Below are 18,762 nucleotides of genomic sequence, written 5' to 3' on the forward strand. Positions count from 1 at the left end.
AGCAGTTTATATTTATAGTAATGACTAGAATTCAAATAGGATACCACTCTTTCTCCACGGTGCTCAAGCAGGAACAACCCATTTCAACGCATCTAAGTGGCTACAAGGGTGTGCTTGTTGAGAATAACGTTGGACGAGTCCCTTGGCTTCTCAGTTCTCCCCTTGGTAAAAGGGAGACCACAAATAAAGCGTCTGTTACAGAGTCTGGCACATAGATGGTACTCCCCACAGGGCCACCTTGCCCCTTGATAACTGAGTCACACTGACCCTGTCCCTCCTGGTGAGGAAGAAATCAGCATTATCAGCTTCAGAGTAATTAAAATGTAAATACTGAACACAAATCAGTTAAATGCGACAGAAAAATCAATGTTATCAGGTACGTGAACTGAGTCAATTACTACAGCTATTAAAGAGTAAAACTCGCGGGTGTTACAGTAAGTCTAGCATTTCACAGAAATTTACTAAGGGAATATTATAGAAACGTTAAGAACCCCACCCTGTCTCTCATACATCTGGAACTCCATCCTGGCTCCACCTGGTGGCCTAGGGCCCTTAAGCAAACACCCTCCCCGGGCCCCAGTTTCCCTGTTTATGAAATGCAAATCATAACACCTGTCTTGCACTAACCACGTGACTTTGTGTAAGCAGAGTATGCGGAGTGCTTCGCAAAATGTCTGCCGCAGAGGAAGGGTTCAATAAATGAGAGCTGTTGTCACTGTGATTCCAGAAATTCTCTCCATCAAAGAATGCTTTCTCGTCTTCTCACAATGACACCTGCTAACCCAGTAGGCTTGGGACCTGAGAATCAATCACACACACTGAGCCCGCGTCTCCTCTGTCCCCAGGGATGGTGAACTTCAGTGAGGTGTCTGGATACCCTGTGTTGCAACACTGGAAGGTCCGGTCTGTGATTTACCACATCAAACTCAACCAAGTGGCCGTCTCTCAGGGTGAGCACAGCGGCAAGCCGCCCCTCCCACTTGCTCCTGGGGCGTGGAGTGCCTTTCCAAGGGCACAACCCTTTTATCCCATTGTTGCAGATACCCTCGAAAACGTAGCCACTTCGGGAGATGCATAACCTATTCACTCAGATTCACCCTTAAGGGCAAACACCTGGAATCCGATCCTTGTCTAAAGATAGATTAAATTGCAAGTTTTATCTTGGACTGTAGACGTGATGGGAAGGGCAAGGTGGGGCCGGTGAAGATAAACACCTACTTTATCTTTCCTCCTGGGGTCACGCAGTGTACAGAGAGGACATGCAAAAGCAGACTTTTTATAAATTGACAGAATAAAACCTTCCAAATGCAAAGAGCATCCCTTAGAGTTTTCATACAATGAAAGAAATAGGGGAAAAGAGCAAGAAAGAGGAGGGGGCGGGGGAGGGGGTAGAAACAGCTTTTATGGTCCCTGAACAGTAAGTGAGCAAAAGACAGATAGATGATAGATAAGAAAGCGAGATACCTAATAAGTTAAGGAGTAGCGAATTCCAAAAACCAGGACAAATTGACCCAGACAGAACAGTGAGGCGCCTTGTACAAGTATTCTTTACATTTGGGCAGTAAATGCCTTGAATCAAGTTTTTTCCTAGCACTTAAGCGATCCTGATGTGCAGTTTGCAGATGGGCAAGTTAGTTGCTACAAATGAGGCCTTAATGTAGGTACACATCTCCATTCCAACTCATCCTCTTACTCCACTCCTTCCTCTGAAGCCACCTAAAGAATGTGCCAGACAGGAAGTTTATGCCGTAGAGTCTGGTTTCTCTGTGTTGGATGAAGAGGTAACTAGAGCCAGATGATGTTGGCATGCGATGACAAGACAAGGAGAGGGAGCTTCGGGTCAGCAATAGGGAGGCAGAGCCTTAGCGCCAACAGGAGAGAGATAAAAGATAGGGGACACGGAATTATAAAGAAGAAGTGAGACCTATACTCATGAAAGGTAACGCTTTATGCATAGGGAAGGAAAATGCATTAAGGATATAAAACATTTCCATAGGACACAAGGGGACTCCGAACTCTGTTTATTTTAACTTGAAAGAGTTCTTGGCAAGAAGGGATTAGGATGGGGAATCTTACTGAAGTAAACTCTGCTGGTACAGAAAAACCTGGAAAGAACTAAGCTACTCCTCATTCTAGGAACACGTAGCAGTAGAGACGCTGTCCTGTTTCCACGCTGAGCTTGCTCCCAGCACAGGTGTCATGCGCACTGGGAGTTAACAATGGGATTTCACTGCTGCCCTGTGCCTTTCAAAGCCACGTGTGGCATCACTGGTGATGTGAACTTCTGCACTCGGGATCTCCTGCCTGGGCCAGGCTCTGCCTCGTCCTGATAGGACACAGGTGCATACAAAGGAAGGCTGACTAAAGCTGGCCAGGTTCAGAAGGCAATGGATTTGGAAAATTGGGCATGGGCTATCTTTCCATCCCGTTTAATTCTCCTAAGCAGGAAAAGCAAATCTGTGGAGATCTGGTGGGGGAGGTGGGGAGGGAGGGTGAATAGATCCTTTCTTCTACTCGCCATCTTCCTGTCCATATATTTTTGATTTTCTGAAATAAATATAAGCAATAGATGATGACTTCTCACCCCTCTTCTTCCATTATCTTCCCAATACCCGTGTCTATGTCTGAGGCAATAGTCTACCTCCAAGAAGTCTTTTGGTCACTCCCCACAGTTAGAATCCATTTTTTTACACTATGACCTTGAAATACGCACACTCCCACATACACACAAGAGAAATTTCGTGAAACAGGACTTCATTTTACGATGTGAAATGTTCTTTGCTGCTTTTGTGTTTCTATTTTAGACTACGCTATTCTTTTTTTTTTTTTTTTTGAAATGCCATTATTTGAGCTCACTAAATTGATTTAATGTCATGACTTACGATCTGAAAAAGAAAAAAACAACCTTGACTTGAGCAGGGAGTTAGATTTGGCGGTGTTCTGCCTGCACGAAGTTAACAACATAACCAACTGGCCTGAGAGATACTCATCGAGGAAAGAAAATTTAGCGGACTGAAAATGTCCAGCTGATAGGTCCAGCCAGCTCTCCAGCATCACTTCAGGCCACACGGGCGTTTCAGCTTTGGAGGCTGAATGGCCCGGGAATCTGAGCACCCACCTGTGAGTCCTCACTCTCACTCTTGGGTGATGTTTCTCCATAGCCCTCAGCAATGCGCTCCACTCCCTGGACGGGGCGACATCACGGGGGGATTTTGTGGCCTTGTTGGACCAGTTCGGCAACCATTACATCCAGGAAGCTGTCTATGGCTTTGAGGAGTCCTGTTCCATCTGGTACCCAAACAAGCAGGTGCAGCGGCGACTCTGGCTGGAATATGAAGACATCAGCAAAGGTGAGTGATGAGCTCATCAGCGGATTCTACACCCCGTGCAGGTACGGCTGTCTGGGTGCGAATCATGGGCCCAAACTAAAGGAGTCTGTTGGCGAAGGACTAGTTCTGATGTTGCTGCAGTGTTCAGTGCCCACCCTTAGAACTGCCCAGCTGGGGTGTTTGGGGAAACTTCAGATACAGGATGGGGTCAAAAGTGTATGGTCACTGTGTTAGTGATCATGGAGGGTCCTCTAAAGGTTTTTACTGGTTCCCGTGCATTCTGCTGTTATGACAAGGGCAAAGTGTTCAACTGTTCTTATGGCCAGGGGAGAAGCTGGAGAGTGTTGCAGTCTCCCCTGCTATGTCCTGCCTCTACCCTCCCCGGCTGGCAACCCGTTCCAATAACCACAGAGCAAACCTCTTCTCGCTCCATCCTGCCCTGTGTTTAGGCCCCTTTTTTCCCCAATGATTTGTGCTAAGAGGAAATCTCCATAGGCTCAAGTGTTTGTATAGCTCTGGATAACAGCCTTTCAAATAAATCTTTGTCCGCTGTTGGATAGCAAGTTAGTATTCAGTCCAAGTAAGTATAAGAAATTGGAATTATTCAAACCTTCTGAATTCACCTTCTGGTATGGGAGGAGTACTGGCTGGCAAATACGTATTCTGATCAATCAAGACCGGTATAGAATTGCCATTCATGGAATTTCTTCGGAGCTTACCCTCATGGCATTCTGATGAGGCCAAGTTAGGGGTGTGTGAGTTGCTAAAGGGCAAGCGATGAAATTAGTGCAATGGAAACTCAGAAGTAGGTCATCCTAAGATTTAATGATCCAGAGTCCCTCCGCAAGGAGGGACCCTCTGTGCCAGCAATGCCGCGGTGGAAAATGTGCCCCTGTGGCTGAGAAGCTCTTGACTCTCTGAGCTCCAGACAAATTCCTGTTTTGTTTTGCTCAAGACGTAGCAGAGGCACAAGGGCCTCTCTTGCAGCGGGGCATTTCCTTCCAGAAGATGCTAGAGGCTTGTGTCTGGGCTCCAGCTGTTGCAGGCATTGCCCTCCAAGCCCTGATTCCCCAAAACTCAAACACACAATCCCAGGTTTCTAGTATCCTTTCAAACTTCAATCTCTGAAAATTGCTCTGATTCCAATTTGCCAAGAAAGGAGTGTCGTGTAATCAAATGTAGATAAGGCCAGTTCCAGCTGGCAAAGCTTTGTTACATTTCTATGCCAGAGCTCAGCGATTGAACCAAAAGGCTAATTCCTCCCCTGTTTCTGTTTGCCAGTGATTCAGGGATGGCCAGGTTTTGGGACTGCTGGGAAATGAGTCTGACCTTCCCCCAGAACCCCTGGTTCTCTTCCTTGCTTCTATCCTGAGAGTTGCCATGTCCTTGAAGTTCAACACTGAGCCCAGGAGGGCGAGGTATCCATGACCTTGGCACTGTGCCCTCCCCATTTGATCTCAAGCCATTCTTACCATGGAAGAGTTCATTTTGTCGCACTCCAACTGGTGACTTTAGTTCTCTTAAGTATTCTGCATACAACCCCTTGCCTGTTACTGATCTTAGAAGTTACTCGAACATTTTAATACATCTATTTAGAGCTCTGTCAGTTGTCCCTGTATACCACCATCCCCTCCCAGGTCTTACTCTGCGTCATAGAGTTTATCTCTTTTATTGTTTGCTCTGCTTATTACTCTTAAATAGTTTTCTCCTCCCTAGGTGCTAATTTCCTTTTCTTCCAGAAGCATGAAGTATGCTACTGATGAAGACATATAAATACATAAAACAAAGGAAGATTTTCTTCCACTTTTCTGCACTCTGAGAGGATTGCTCCAGAACGGGATCTGTTCACTAGTGGTGAAAGTGTTCTGAGAGGGCTGTACTTCCCATGACATAAAAGTGACATCTTGTTGGACTTGAGTCCTTTGATGATATGTCCTTTCCTGCTCTGGCTTTCAAAACCTTCTAGTGAAAAGGGCTCCTCTGTTGTTGATTTTTGCAGCTAAAATTGCTGACAGATTGACTAGGAAAGGAGGCTTATTAGGGGTGAGCTGAAATGGAAAATACACAGGACTGATGGGTTGGGTCACCTGGCATTGGTCAGGTGACTTCAGCTTAGTTCACTGTCCGGACCTCACCTGTAGTGCCCTCTGCGGTTCCTTCCAGCTCTCATAGTTTGTGGATCCTTCTAAGCCCCTCTTTGTGTGAGCACCTTTCTCAGGTCAGGCACTAGAGTCAAGACTGCCCTCTTCTCTCCACAAGTCACTACAAAATCTCTCAAAGGTAGGTTCTATGCCTTCTTCAACTTCAACTTCCCAGGGTCTAACACAGAGCAGGGCACATGGTAACCCCCCAACAGGCATTTATTGTGGTTACTGGTGGTGGTGGGAGCGGGGGTGGTGGCAGCTGTGGAAATGGTAGGAAAAGCCCTTCTGAGGCGGCATCTTGCCAAGTGGGTTTTATGATAGACAAGCAGACTGCACTCGTTCTGCCTGACGATGAAGACTCCCAGCTGGCTATTTTGGGCCAGATCCTCAGAAGGCAGCCTTCCATCCGTCATGCACTTACTTGTCATACTACCACTATATGGTTTGGCCATACCAACATTTAGGAACATCTGTCTTTCGGTAAGTCTGACTGAAGCCTGTGAAAAAGAAACTTCCATTTCTCATTGCTTGAGATAAGCCTCTCCTAATTTTTTTCTTTTTTTACAGAGTAAATAAGGACTATCAGAACTGAAATTTCCCAACCTCCCCTCTCCCCACTGCTAAACTGACTTTATCTGCTTTCATTGTTCTTGGCCCTCTTGCCTCAGAAAATGTAATGAGTTCCTTCCTCTCCAGGCTAAACTCTCCACCTGTGCAGCGGCTCCCCGTCCCTCTCTGCTTCCTCTGAGACCCCACTCATTCAATAGTGTCTTCATCTTTCATCTTTACAGCCCTTCATCACTTGAATTATCCCGCTGCCAACCTTCTATCTTCCCCCCAAATAATAGTTTTATAAACATGCGACTCTTGTACCACCGTTTCCTTTCAACGTATTACCACCAAACTTCCTGAACGAGTAGTTCATGCATCTTCTCTACCCTCTCAACTTCTTTGCGCTCTTCAAATTATTATTATTTGCTTTCAACCCCTTTCACCCTACAGAAATAGCTCTGGAGAAGGAAATTAAGGACTTCATAATCAGAGGTTCACTTTTCCATTCTGTGATCATTTTATCTACGTCGGCTGGAGAATTTGTTCCTCTTGACCAGGTTTGCCTTCTTGAAAATTCTCTCTTCCCTTTGTCCCCAATTCTGTTCTCTCCTGATTCTCTTCATAAATCTTTGGCCTTTATTTCTCATTCCTTTCCCCCCTTATTCCTCTAAAGACATCATTTACATTTTGCTTATTTTCCAGAATTTCATCTGTCATGTTCAGCTCTTCACTGTTGCTGGGGGATTCTCTTCTGTGTCCACTTCAACCTCCACCTCTAATCCTTCCCTTTTCCCTGAGACTCAAGACCTCATTTGCCCTTGAGTGTTGAGCATTTCTGCCTAGATATTCTGCGGGGACATCAGTGGTCACCATCTCTTTTCTCTGTATCCACTAGTAGATTTGTCCACTACGTCGGGTCACCACACAAAGTGAGGAGTCCTTCTAGATGCTCTCCTCCATCTGCCACATTAACCTGTTTACAACATGCTATTCTTTTTACCACCTAAATACTTCTCCAACAGGTGTCTTCTCCTGTCCATTTCCCAAAGTTGTATGAGTTTACAGTATCAGCTCCCATAAGAACTGAAACTGCTTCCTCGCGTGTCTCCTTTTCTCTGGTTTCCTGTCATTCTAGTCTATTCTGCATGACAGTTATCTTCTTACACTTAATCACGTGACGACTCAGCTCAAAGCCCTTCACTAACTCCCTGCTGACTTCCCACCATGAGCGTCACCTCGCTCCCTGTGTTAAGTGTCCTAGGGCTGATGTAACCAATCACCACAAACTGGGTGGCTTCAAACAACATAAATGTATTCCCTGACTCTCCTGGGGCCGGAGGTTCAAACCCAGTTTCCATGCGGTAAACTCAAGGGATCAGTAATATGGCGCTTTCTGGAGGCTCTTGGGGAGGGAGTCCCTTCCTTGCCCCTTCCAGCTTCTCAGGGCCACCTGTGTTCATTGGTTTGTGGCCATCTCGTCCATCTTCAAGTTGCGTCACTCCGATCTCTGAGTCACCTGGCTTTCTGCAGGACTCTTCCTGCCTCCTCTTTCTTATAAGGACCCTTTGGACTACACTGGGCCCACCCAGATAATCCAGGATAATCTCCCCATCTCAGGAGTCTTTATTTAAGCATATCAGGAAAGTCCCTTTTGCCATTCACAGGTGACATTCACAGGTTCCAGAGATCAGGCATCTTTGGGAGCCATTATTCAGCCTGCCAAGTTTCTGCCCTCTCCAGCTGCTGCGTCAGAGGCCACTTCCTTATGAGGCGGCTTGCTCTCAATTCCAAGCCCTTGCATGTGCTTGCAGACAGTGCAAGACCTCAGGGCTTCCCTCCCTGCCCCAGTCTAAGGCTGTAGATATGCTCGTTGAAGTCTCCACCACTAAGGTTCTGTCTCATGCAGAAATTTCCTCTTGGGTCCCTGTCTTGTCTTATCTTCTCGTGGGGTACTCCGTTTTTCTCCTTTCTTAGGTGTCTGTTCAGCTGCCTAATTTCTGGGAGGGTATCTGTCTCCCCTTAGCCCCTTAGGATCAGCAAATTAGTCTTCCTGGCTATGATATCTGTTCCTTACTTTCATTTTTTAATTGCTCTCTTCAGCTCTATAAATTGTCATTTGCAATTAAATGATACCCTGTCCTAGTGTCAGCCCCAGTTCTGGGTCCAGGGTCAAGGTTTGGATGAGGGCTTTGATCCTTTGCCATACTTCAGAGCCTATGTGCCTGTGCTGTCTTGTCAACTATTCTCCCTCCGTTCTACCATCCCCTCCTTCCAGTTTGTCCAGTTGAGGGGAGCTCACATGCCACCATGTCCACCACACCTCCCTTGATGCTCTGGGCAGAGGTCTTCACTGCCTCTCCCAGCACCTTGCATCTATCCCTTGGTGGCGCTCTTCCCATTTCCTGTGCTGTCATTGCCCTGCATGACTGTCTCCCGCAATAACAGATTTGACAGCACTTACCAGAATTCTCTCATTTTCTTACTTTAACAAGATTATTTATTTTAAAAATTCAAAATGCATAAAACAGAACAAATAAAAAATAAATCTTCCTTCCATTCTTGTTTCCCAGTGATTGAGTTCCACTCCCCAGAGACAGCCGGGCAGCCATTGCTACCAGTAGACTGTGTATCCATCCAGACATATTCCATTCCTAGCCATTTGGAAGTGAACAAAGGAAATTGCAGAAGAGTAGATATATTAGGGTCTCATCTGTTTTAAAATCTATATATAAATATATGCCAGTACACACACATATAAATATATATATAATCTTCTAGTCTCTCACTAAAAATATGTCTATGGATGTGTGTATACAATATGTATATGTATATATACATATATATAGACAGAAACATGTATATAATCTCAAAATAGCTTTATTTGTGTATATATGAGAACAAATTGTCTGTTTGCTCTAAGATTAGGACTATGGGGTAAAGACTTTTATTTTTTGTACTAGAAATTTCTGTATTGCTTTTCCCACAATAAGCATGTGCCACTTTTACAGTCAAACCCTTTTAACACATTGAAAAATATATTCTGCAAAGTTTGCATTACCTTGAGTGAAGACTTAAAGTTGACTTAAAAAAGCCAAGCCAAAACCAAAACAAAGCATACAATTGTTATCTACAGAGATCTGAACTTTGGATAGAAATCTGGGAAGAAGTGCAAAACAATATCATGTCTTATTAGTGTTTGCGTCTTCATCCCTGACATGGTGCCTGGCATATAATTAGCATCCACTGTTTTGGAAGGAAGGAATCTTTTATTTTGTTCTTACTTCAAAAAAAAAAAAAGACAATAAAGAGCTATAGATCTGTAGATTCTAGAGAAGTGACCAAAAAAAAAAAAAAATTGAATCTTCGTCAAATAAGAACTTCCAAGGGCTTAATTTTAATCTGCCACCTGACACACTAAGCACAATACATTTTCTTTCTTTCCTTCTTTCTTTCTTCTTTCTTTCTTTCTTTCTCTTTCTTTCTTTCTTTCTTTCTCTTTCTCTCTTTCTCTCTTTCTCTCTTTCTTTCTTTCTTTCTTTCTCTTTCTTTCTTTCTTTCTTTCTCTTTCTCTCTCTCTTTCTCTCTTTCTTTCTTTCTTTCTTTCTTTCTTTCTTTCTTTCTTTCTTTCTTTCTTCTTTCATACTCCATTAAGAAGTGGATTTCCTCAGGGCTTTCTCCCTTTCCTTTTCCAATACCACTTTCATTGTTACTTTAGATCTGACCTTTGTCATTATCTTTTCTTGCCATCGCCCTTGGTGCACATAGGGGAGGTTATCTGGGTTGACAGTGGCAATCAGGAAACTCTTCTTTTCTGCTGCACTTTCTAGTCCATAATCCACTGGGTTTTTGTTTGTTTGTTTCAAGCCCATTGCCTCCTTTCCATGGGGAAAGCTAAGGAGAACGGCTTCCTCTTCTTCCATGATACAAAGCTGAGGTTTTCTGTTTTTTGTTTTTTTCCATAAGGTGACCCTCTAGCTCCAAGAAGTCTTAAGTCAGATTAGAGGCAAAGGAAGAAGTAAGCCACCTAGATGGCATTGTATTTCTACCACACAGGACGCCATGTTTTCCGCTTTCCATAGATTTGTTTTTGGGTGGATAGGGCCCAAGACAGACTCCGTTGGTCCCTCTCCCCAGAATAATGAATAGATTTCTCCTATGGCTGAAGCAAAAACAATAGCTGGATCAGCAGTCAGCCTTCTGAACCTGGCCTGTGAGTACTGGTCAGCAGAGACTCAGTCTTGTGCATTTGATGGCTGGTGCAGTTCGTAGGCTAACTTACATAATTAGGGTAAATGGCATAAAAATCTGATTAAGTTCGGGAACGCAACATAGACATCCAACAAAGAGTAATAACATAAGTTTCTATAATGTTTTGTGCTTTACAACCCTATGGTTGCAAGCCAGCTCCAAAGGCTCTTTTTATGCATGTTTACAACAATGAAGTTAGCACTCCAGTGGCAAAGCAATTACGGCATATAGCTATTTTCTCTAAATGATTAATTCATTCATTCCTCAAACATTTGCTGAGGGCCTGCTATACGCAAAGCCCTGTAGTGAGCAAGAGGGGATTTGGTTTGGAGGAGACAGCTGCTCTATGGCTTTCCCAGGCAGACAGACCTGGAGAAGGTCCTGCTGAAGCTGAGCCTGACGGGATCATAAACAGAGGCTCTGAAAAGAAGCTAAGCTTTCTGAAACATATGGGTGAGGTTTAATTTAAATCTTCAAGTCCCTGGGCCCTGATGCAGAGTGCAGAGTAAACTGGGTCTGTAGGCTGAAGGAAGACATCATTATGAATAAGCTTACCAAACAGCATGTTATATAACTTTCCTCATTTAATCCTGAAGTCTGACCCTCCCATTTTATAGATAAGGAAATCAAGTCTCAGAGAGCTTATATAACTTGCAGGTAGTCACAGAACTAGTCAGGGGCAGAGCCGGGACAAGAAGAATGCCTTCACCTCCTGAGATATACCCGATACAGCTGCATGCTGTTTTGCTGCCAATGGCACAAGAAGAGATTAAGGTAGGAAGGTGAGTGAATGAAATGGAGGTGGGACCAGGACATAAATAACGCCAGGCCACTGGCCTAAGATGAACTCAGCAAGGCCAGATGTCACCCCTGGTTGGACATCATAGTGGATCCACTGCCTTTCACCTTGAGTTTCCTGGATTTTTGATTGTTGTAGGATTTGGGACCAGGATCAGTGATGATGGTACAGTTGGAGTCATTTTGTTTTCCTATGTGGCAGTGTTCCTCAAAATTAATCATGCATATGTCACCTGGGATCTTGTTAAAATGGACATTCTGATCCAGGAAGTCTGGGTGGGGCCTGACATTCTGCATGTCTAACACGCTGTCACTTGATGCCAATGCTGCCAGTCCAAGGACCCACTTTGAACAGCAAGGTGATTGACTTGTCTCAAAGATGAACAGGGAATGGGTTCTCTCATCATCCTCGTTCGACCCGTCCAATGCAGAAACTTTAATGCTGGAGCCACGGCATGGTGGCCTCCAGGGGTATGTCCTGGTGTCATCCCCACAGAGGAGTGTCACAGATAAGAGGACTAGACTGAATGGTTTTCACTTTGGACCAGGACTTTTCTCTGATTAAGCCATTGATCGGTAGGCTTGTGTGCAGAATTGAACAGTCTTAAGCCCTCAGGCACTGAAGGGAATTGGAAACATGCCAGCAATCAGGACTAAAGGTGATAAGCTGATTTTTCTAAACTTTGTACTGTAGGCAACATTGTTCTCATCTTACTGTCTCAAGCATTCTCTAAGTTTTTTTTTTTTAAATTAGTATTCAAGAGGCTCCCTTTTTTTTTTTTTTCTTGCGGAAACCACTAATGGCTGTAAAGTTTCATACAGTAACATAGGGCTAGCATTTTAGCTAATGGGACAATTGTGGTGGTGATGCCCAATTCCCTTCATATAATTATGGGCCTGACAAGAGTGACATATTGTACATACACATACAATTCAGTAGTTAATTATATAGTATTCTGGATTATTTTCTACTCCAGACATGTAAGCTTTGCCCTCATAACTTGATTGATTGCTTCTTGGAAGAGGGCTTACCCATTCATTTAGTTAACACCTTCTATATCTAAACATGGGTCTAGGCACTGGGCATTTAATGATGAATGACGCGGAAGAGTTTCCTGCTTCTATGGAGCTTATGTCCTAGTGAAGAGAGACAGACAGTGGCAGGTAACAATAAATGAAAGCAGTAATTCTAGATAATGAGAAATCCTGCGAAGAGACTGAAACCAGATGATGTGGTAGCTATTCGCTGAAAGATTGGGAACTGATTAAGATGGCGGTCACAGAAAGGCCCCAATGATGGTGATAAAGGGGTGAAGTTGAGCTAAGACCTAGAAAAGATAAGATGGAGCTGGGACAGAACCATCCAGGCAGAGGAAATAGCAAATGCAAAGGCTTCATAAATTTTTTTTTAATTCTCATAGCTTCTAGCATAATGCTTTCTAGTAGGGTCTATAAAGTGACTTGATAAATATCAGACTGATACCCAGTAGGACTGTGGAGAAGAGAGAAACCTCTGTTATCTGATGGCAGATGAAGAGGAGAAAGCCTACTTTCTCCAAACTTGTTCTGTTTCCTGGATTCAGCAAGCTGAGATAGGACCAATGTGTTCACCTCATCCTCTTGTTTTAAAACTTTTAATTCCAGTATAGTTACTATATAGAGCTGCACTAGCCCATCCTCCTTTATCCAGCCTGTAGATCGGTGCTCAAGTGGGATGGCTCTGGTGATATAGACCCAAGAGAAATAAGCATAAGGCGCAGCACATATGTCTACCAGCACTTTTATCTCAATGTTATGTGCTCTACCCCACAACTAATAGTTTATTTCTGAAAAAAAAAATGTTGGAAATGTGAAATTTGCAAGATAGATGGTGATACAAGGGGATATTCCACATCAAATGTGAAAATCTGAACTTGACGTTACTTGGGGTTTTCATGTCTTTGGGGATGATTGTCTTGTTTCTTAATATGTCTTAGTAATATGTCTCTATTGCCCAGCCTGTTCTAAGGTGGCGTTTTGAGGGAAAGAGCACTGGGTGGGGAATCAAGAGACCTGGGTTCTTGGTCTCAGTTGAGCCAATAGCCAGGTGGTCATGGGTCAATTACTTAACCCTCTTCAAAATAATCTCACCTGTATACAGGATAACGAACATGAATTAGATGATACTTAAAATTCCTTCTACTTCTAATGTTCTGTGACTTTGCACACTCATCCAGTGATTTCTACTTTTTTTTTAATTTTTTAAATTTATTTGACAGAGAGAGACAGCCAGTGAGAGAGGGAACACAAGCAGGGGGAGTGGGAGAGGAAGAAGCAGGCTCATAGCGGAGGAGCCTGATGTGGGGCTCGATCCCAGAACACCAGGATCACGCCCTGAGCCGAAGGCAGACGCTTAACGACTGCATCACCCAGGCGCCCCAATGATTTCTACTTCTATAACAGAATGCAACATTTAATAATGCCTGGCTCATGGCTAAATAGGTTAACTCTACTGATGTGGAAGGAGTTTAGTGTAGTTGTTTGTAGGAAATATTTAAAGTCAGGCAGATTTTTATCACAATTTTCATTTGCTGTGACTCTGGCAAAGTTTCCTTAAAAGCTGTGAGCCTCAATTTCCATGTCTGTAAAATAGGGCTATGAATACTTATCATACAAGTGAGGATTAGGTAAAGATTGAATACAGTAATTATATATGAAGCACAATGTCTAGCATTCTGTAAGTGTTCAACGCATTATGAGTCTTACTATTGTTATTACTATTATTACTAGAATTATTTTAATGAATTTGCAGGTCAGCTTATTATTTTTTGAACAAAATAGTAACTGACGAAAATTTCAAAGGGCTATCAATAAAACTCGCCCTAGGTACATTTGCTCTTCACAGAAACACTGATGTATGTTTTACGAGTCACAGATCACCTACAGGGGGCCCAAATCTTCATCCCAAAAATCAGGGTCAACATCACATCCTTTGGCAACCATTTTCAGTTCCAGTTGTAGTCCCTTTGCTGGGAAAAGATGAGGAAATAAGTGTGATTTCTCCCATCCATATAAGAGGGGATTTTTTTTTTTTTTTTTTTTTTTTTTTTTTTTTGTGGAGGTAGGGGATAGAGGCTATAAGAATGTGCTCTCTATGGAAAAGGATGCCTGGGGAAGGCTTTTTGATAAGCAGCCTGGGTGTTTCTGCCTTTTAAGTGCAAAGGAGCTGTCGGGTGCCTTCCACAAAGGGGGAAAAATTCATGAATGTGTCCAGCTGCACCAGCCTTCCCTTTTACCTGCGATTCAAAGCCTCTGCCGTCTGGCTCCACTGCCTGCATAAAGATGCAGAGATTCCTCTCGGGCCCCAGAGGTGGAACCCTGGCCCTATCTACAGCTAAAGTTCCAACATAAGTGGATGATGTTGGGGCTGAGAGAGAACTTGTTAGCAGTTTTCTGTTTTTGTTTGAAATCCCATCCTGGTTTCATTGACAGTCTGCTGTCAAGGAACATCTATGCATCTCTGGTTCACTCGCCACGCCTACCCCATCTCCAGCCCTGTGTAACACCATGCACAGCGTCTAGCAGTCAGTCAGTCAGTCAATACTGATGGAATGAATACGTGAGTCAATGCCATACTTTTTCTCTTCTTCTTCCCTTTCCAAGGGAAATGACTACATATTGTCTGAGACAGCCTCTCCTTGAACACCTTGCCCCCAACACCCCTGGCACCAGCCTACCCTTTCATCATCCCTCCTCCCTATCTCCAGGTTTGAGTGTGTTGTGGGTGTAGTGGGGAGGGGGGTTGTCATGTCCTGGAGTTTGGCATTAGAAGAATAGACTATGGGGCTCCTGGGTGGCTCGGTCGTTAAGCGTCTGCCTTCAGCTCAGGGTGTGATCCCGGGGTTCTGGGATCGAGCCCCACATCAGGCTCCTCCGCTGGGAGCCTGCTTCTTCCCCTCCCACTCCCCCTGCTTGTGTTCCCTCTCTCACTGGCTGTCTCTCTGTCAATAAATAAATAAAATCTTTAAAAAAAAAAAAGAAGAAGAAGAATAGACTAGACAGGTATCTGGGTGGCTCAGTCGCTTAAGCGTTTGCCTTCACCTCAGGTCATGGTTTCAGGGTGCTAGGATCGAGTTCCACTCCCTGCTCAGCGGGCAGTCTGCTCCTCCCTCTTCCTCTGCCCCTCCCCTGGCTTGTGCTTTCTCTTGCTCACTCTCTTAAACGAATAAAATGTTAAAAAAAAAAAAAGAAGAAGAAGAATAGGCTAGACATTAAAGCCAGTGATCAGCACAAGGTAGGACTAGAATTAAATACTAGGAAATGGACTAAATCCACGTGTGGACCTCCAATTTGTGATAGCTTTCCAAATTTCTGGCTACTGGTTAATGTTCTAGGAGCCAGTAACAGCCTTTCTTTTATAAAGCAAGTCAGAAAGTTTTCTTGGTGGGGGTGCAGGGGGCGGGATATGTGTCAGGTGTAACGCGTAACTTGGGCTTAAACAGAAACACAAGACATAAAACCATTTTGACGTAAACCAACAAATCAACAAACCCCATTCATCTGAGCTTATCTGTTTGGCCCCTGGCCATTTCTGGTTCACTCCTCATTTTCATTCCTCTGTTGTCAGAGACAGTCTTCCTGAATCCCATGGAACTCTTGGGAAGTTGTTTCAATTATTAGAAGATATAAATTAAAGAGAAAATTTAAAAATACATTAGAAAAACTAATGTCAAAGAAACCAGCAAGAAATGGATCAGGTAAGTAATTAATCTCAAAAAAAATGAGAGTAGTTGACATCATTTTCAAGCCTGGCCCCAAGTGCCAGCTACACTACACAGTATGGGTGATTCGTGCTACAAGAGACAGAGGCTCCAGAATGCATCATTTCTTTCTCTGTTCCCGATGAGGGGAAGATAGTCCTCCAGTCAGACCAGCTCTCCTCTTTTACAAATTCTCAAGCACGCTTTGACTTTACTCCCGCTAGGTTGCTGCCAGTAGTCAGTGACGTGCAGGTCTCAGTCAGCAGCATGTCGAGGGAAGGCTGAGTTCCTTTGCAAGGTAACGGCGTTTACGCACTCCTTCTGAAGTGCGCATTGAGTGTTTACTGTACTCAGGCACGGTGCTAGGCACCAGGAGTACAGTGGTTAATAAAAGAGGGCTCCTAACCCACTGTGGGATTCTAGATGTTCAAGTAAAGCCTGACTGTTTCCTCTGGCAGCCTTTCCTTACCTCTTCTCTCCTTGCAAGTGGCTGGTCAGTATCCGTGGGACAGCACGGCAGAGCCCTCGGGGGAACCCACAAAAGAGGGGAAGGAAGCCATTGCAAGATCCACCGTGAGCGTTTATCCCGTTTCCTGGGAAGTTTCTCAGGGGCAGGCTTAATGCACGTTCTATCAACTACCAAAAAGTCTGTGCTGATGACAGCTGCTCGCAGGAGGCATCTGGAACATGCCGAAGGAGGGAGGCGAAGCAACACATGTGGAGAGCTTTAAATGAAAGACCCCTGGCAACATCAAGCAGTTCTGGGGAGAGACGCTGTTGGGCCAGAGACGGCTCAGCTCAGTCATCACCGCACGAGACCCGTGGACTTGATTAACTCTGGCGAGGGATGGTGTTCTTTACTCTTAGTTAGAAGGTGATGCCACAAGGACCCTCCGTCGAAGGCAATCAAAAAATCAAGCAGGTGCAAAAAGACCTTAAAACGTTTTTGGTTTTGCTGATAAAAAACCAAAATAACAAAGTAAGAAAGAAAAAGAAAAGGAGAAAGAAGCATTTCTTTAGCTCCATTTCTCAGTAAATCTGCCAGTTAAGATACGTGCTTTGTAGGTGAAATGTGAGTGCTAGTGACAGGGAAAAACAACCTAATCGGGTGAACCAACAGCCCGGACTCCCTTGACACTTTTCTGTTTCCTTGGGGTTTTTCTGGAGTCAGGCTGATTCCGCAGGGGCAGCTCGTAAAGTCGCTCCTTGCGCGTGCTTCCGCCGCCCGCGCCGACTGCCGGGGCCCCTCCTGTCCATTTATTACAAACCCAGTCGATGACTGTGGTAATTGGTTCTATATATATTGATGTGTTGGGGGCATTTATGACTTTATGTATTTTTATTCGGTCGGCTCTGCCTCCTCCTCCCTCAGAGAGCAGGGAGCTCGGCCCACTTCTTTGCAACTCCCCATAGATGTGGCTGTCGGTTCTGCTCACAGGGGCTCACAGGCAGTATCGATCAGAGTCCTGTGGATGAGGATATCGGGAGACACCGCCTCCCAGCTTCCCCGGCCCCTGCATTCTTGTACAGGGCTGAACGGAAAGGAGATGTCATGCCTTCAGACTGTCCACAATCACTGTCTTCAAGGGTGATTAATATGTTGGGACCTGTATAGACCATGTCTCCTGCATTCGTTGGGCACGTAAAGGTCATTCACGATCGACAGATAAACATCAAAGCAAATAGAACGTAGGATATCTCCCCTGTAATTCCATCAGCTATTTTTTTATGCTTTCATTATTTTTTCATCACTATTGAGTCTCCACTTCGTGCAGGTGTTGCCGGTCAACCTGCAAACAAACTGCAGGAGAGACAGGATGCCTGCTCTCATGGAGACTATAAACCAGCAAATGAAGAATAAGCAAAGTATTAGGAACTTTACCTCTAGGGGTAGTGAGGAGGGTGCCAGAGGCCGTGCCCACTTGAGACACAGCCATCAGGGAAGCTGTGCGTGACACTTTTGCTGAGATGTGGAGGAGGAGCTGGAGGAAAGACATCACGGAGGGGGAGTGGCCAGTGCAAGGAGGTGGGGAAGCATGGTGGGGTCGGAGCCGAAGGAGCAAGGAAGCTGTGGCCTGGCTGGAGGCTGGAAGGGCTGAGATTGGCCATGCAGAGCCACAGAAGCCCCAGCTAGGCTGCTGGAAAGGGAGCCACTGAGGTAAATGCCCCGGTCACATGTATAATATGCTGGGATCCCTCCTGCACGGGGTGGAGAATAGCTTCAAGGGAGGCCAGAGTGGGCACAGGGACACTGGATAGAGACCTAAAACAGTAACCCAGGCAGTGGACAGGGAGAGGAAAGAACAGAGCCAGGTTTGTTTATGGAACAGAGAAGCTTGAGGACAGGGGTGTCTGGGAGAGAGTGGGGCAGGGTGGGAGGAATCAGCATAATTCCCAGATATTTGCTTGCCAAAGTACCATTTACAAACGTGGGGGAGGGGAGGGGATGGAACAGATTGGGGGTGGATGGGGAATAAAGGGATTCATGCAGACTTGTCGATTTTGAGTCTCCATACACACAACCAAGTGGAGTCCAGTAGGCTTGGGCCAGGCAGGTCTGGAGCTCAGAGGAGAGGTCACTGCTAAGAGACGCCAATCCCTGAGTCGGCGGAACTCACCCGGTATCTAAGGCTTTGGGATGGGTGAGCTCAACTAGGGAGGGTGACGGAGAAGAGCAGAGGGCCCAGGACGAAGGCCTGAATGGCTCACGGGTAGAGAGCGGGTAGAGGTGGCAGGTGGAGGGTAGCTCAGCCAAGGGGACTTTGAAGGGGGCACAGGAGGTGGGGCGACCAGATGGAGATGGTGGCAAAGAAGAGAGCAGGCAGATGTGTCTTGTCCTGCTGAGCAGGGAGGGAAATTAGCAGGGTGAACATCATTGCCCTGTTCCCTTAGAGAATCACAACGTATTATCACCGCAAAGGCCCTGAGAAATCATTATAATGGTAACTTACA

General features: G+C 45.0%; 1 protein-coding gene across 1 annotated transcript in view; it reads left to right on the top strand.

The window, feature by feature from the left end:
- The window catches only part of ASTN1 (astrotactin 1), a 294,984-nt gene that overhangs the window by 222,822 nt on the left and 53,400 nt on the right, over positions 1 to 18,762 (top strand). The window contains exons 15-16 of the mRNA XM_045811403.2: positions 846 to 950; positions 3,162 to 3,350. Coding sequence (XP_045667359.1) covers positions 846 to 950; positions 3,162 to 3,350 — 294 coding nt within the window. The remainder of the gene's footprint in view (positions 1 to 845; positions 951 to 3,161; positions 3,351 to 18,762) is intronic.

Source organism: Ursus americanus, chromosome 2 (genome assembly GCF_024610735.1).
Source record: "Ursus americanus isolate L20-20 chromosome 2, mUrsAme1.1.p, whole genome shotgun sequence".
Classification (NCBI taxonomy): domain Eukaryota; kingdom Metazoa; phylum Chordata; class Mammalia; order Carnivora; family Ursidae; genus Ursus; species Ursus americanus.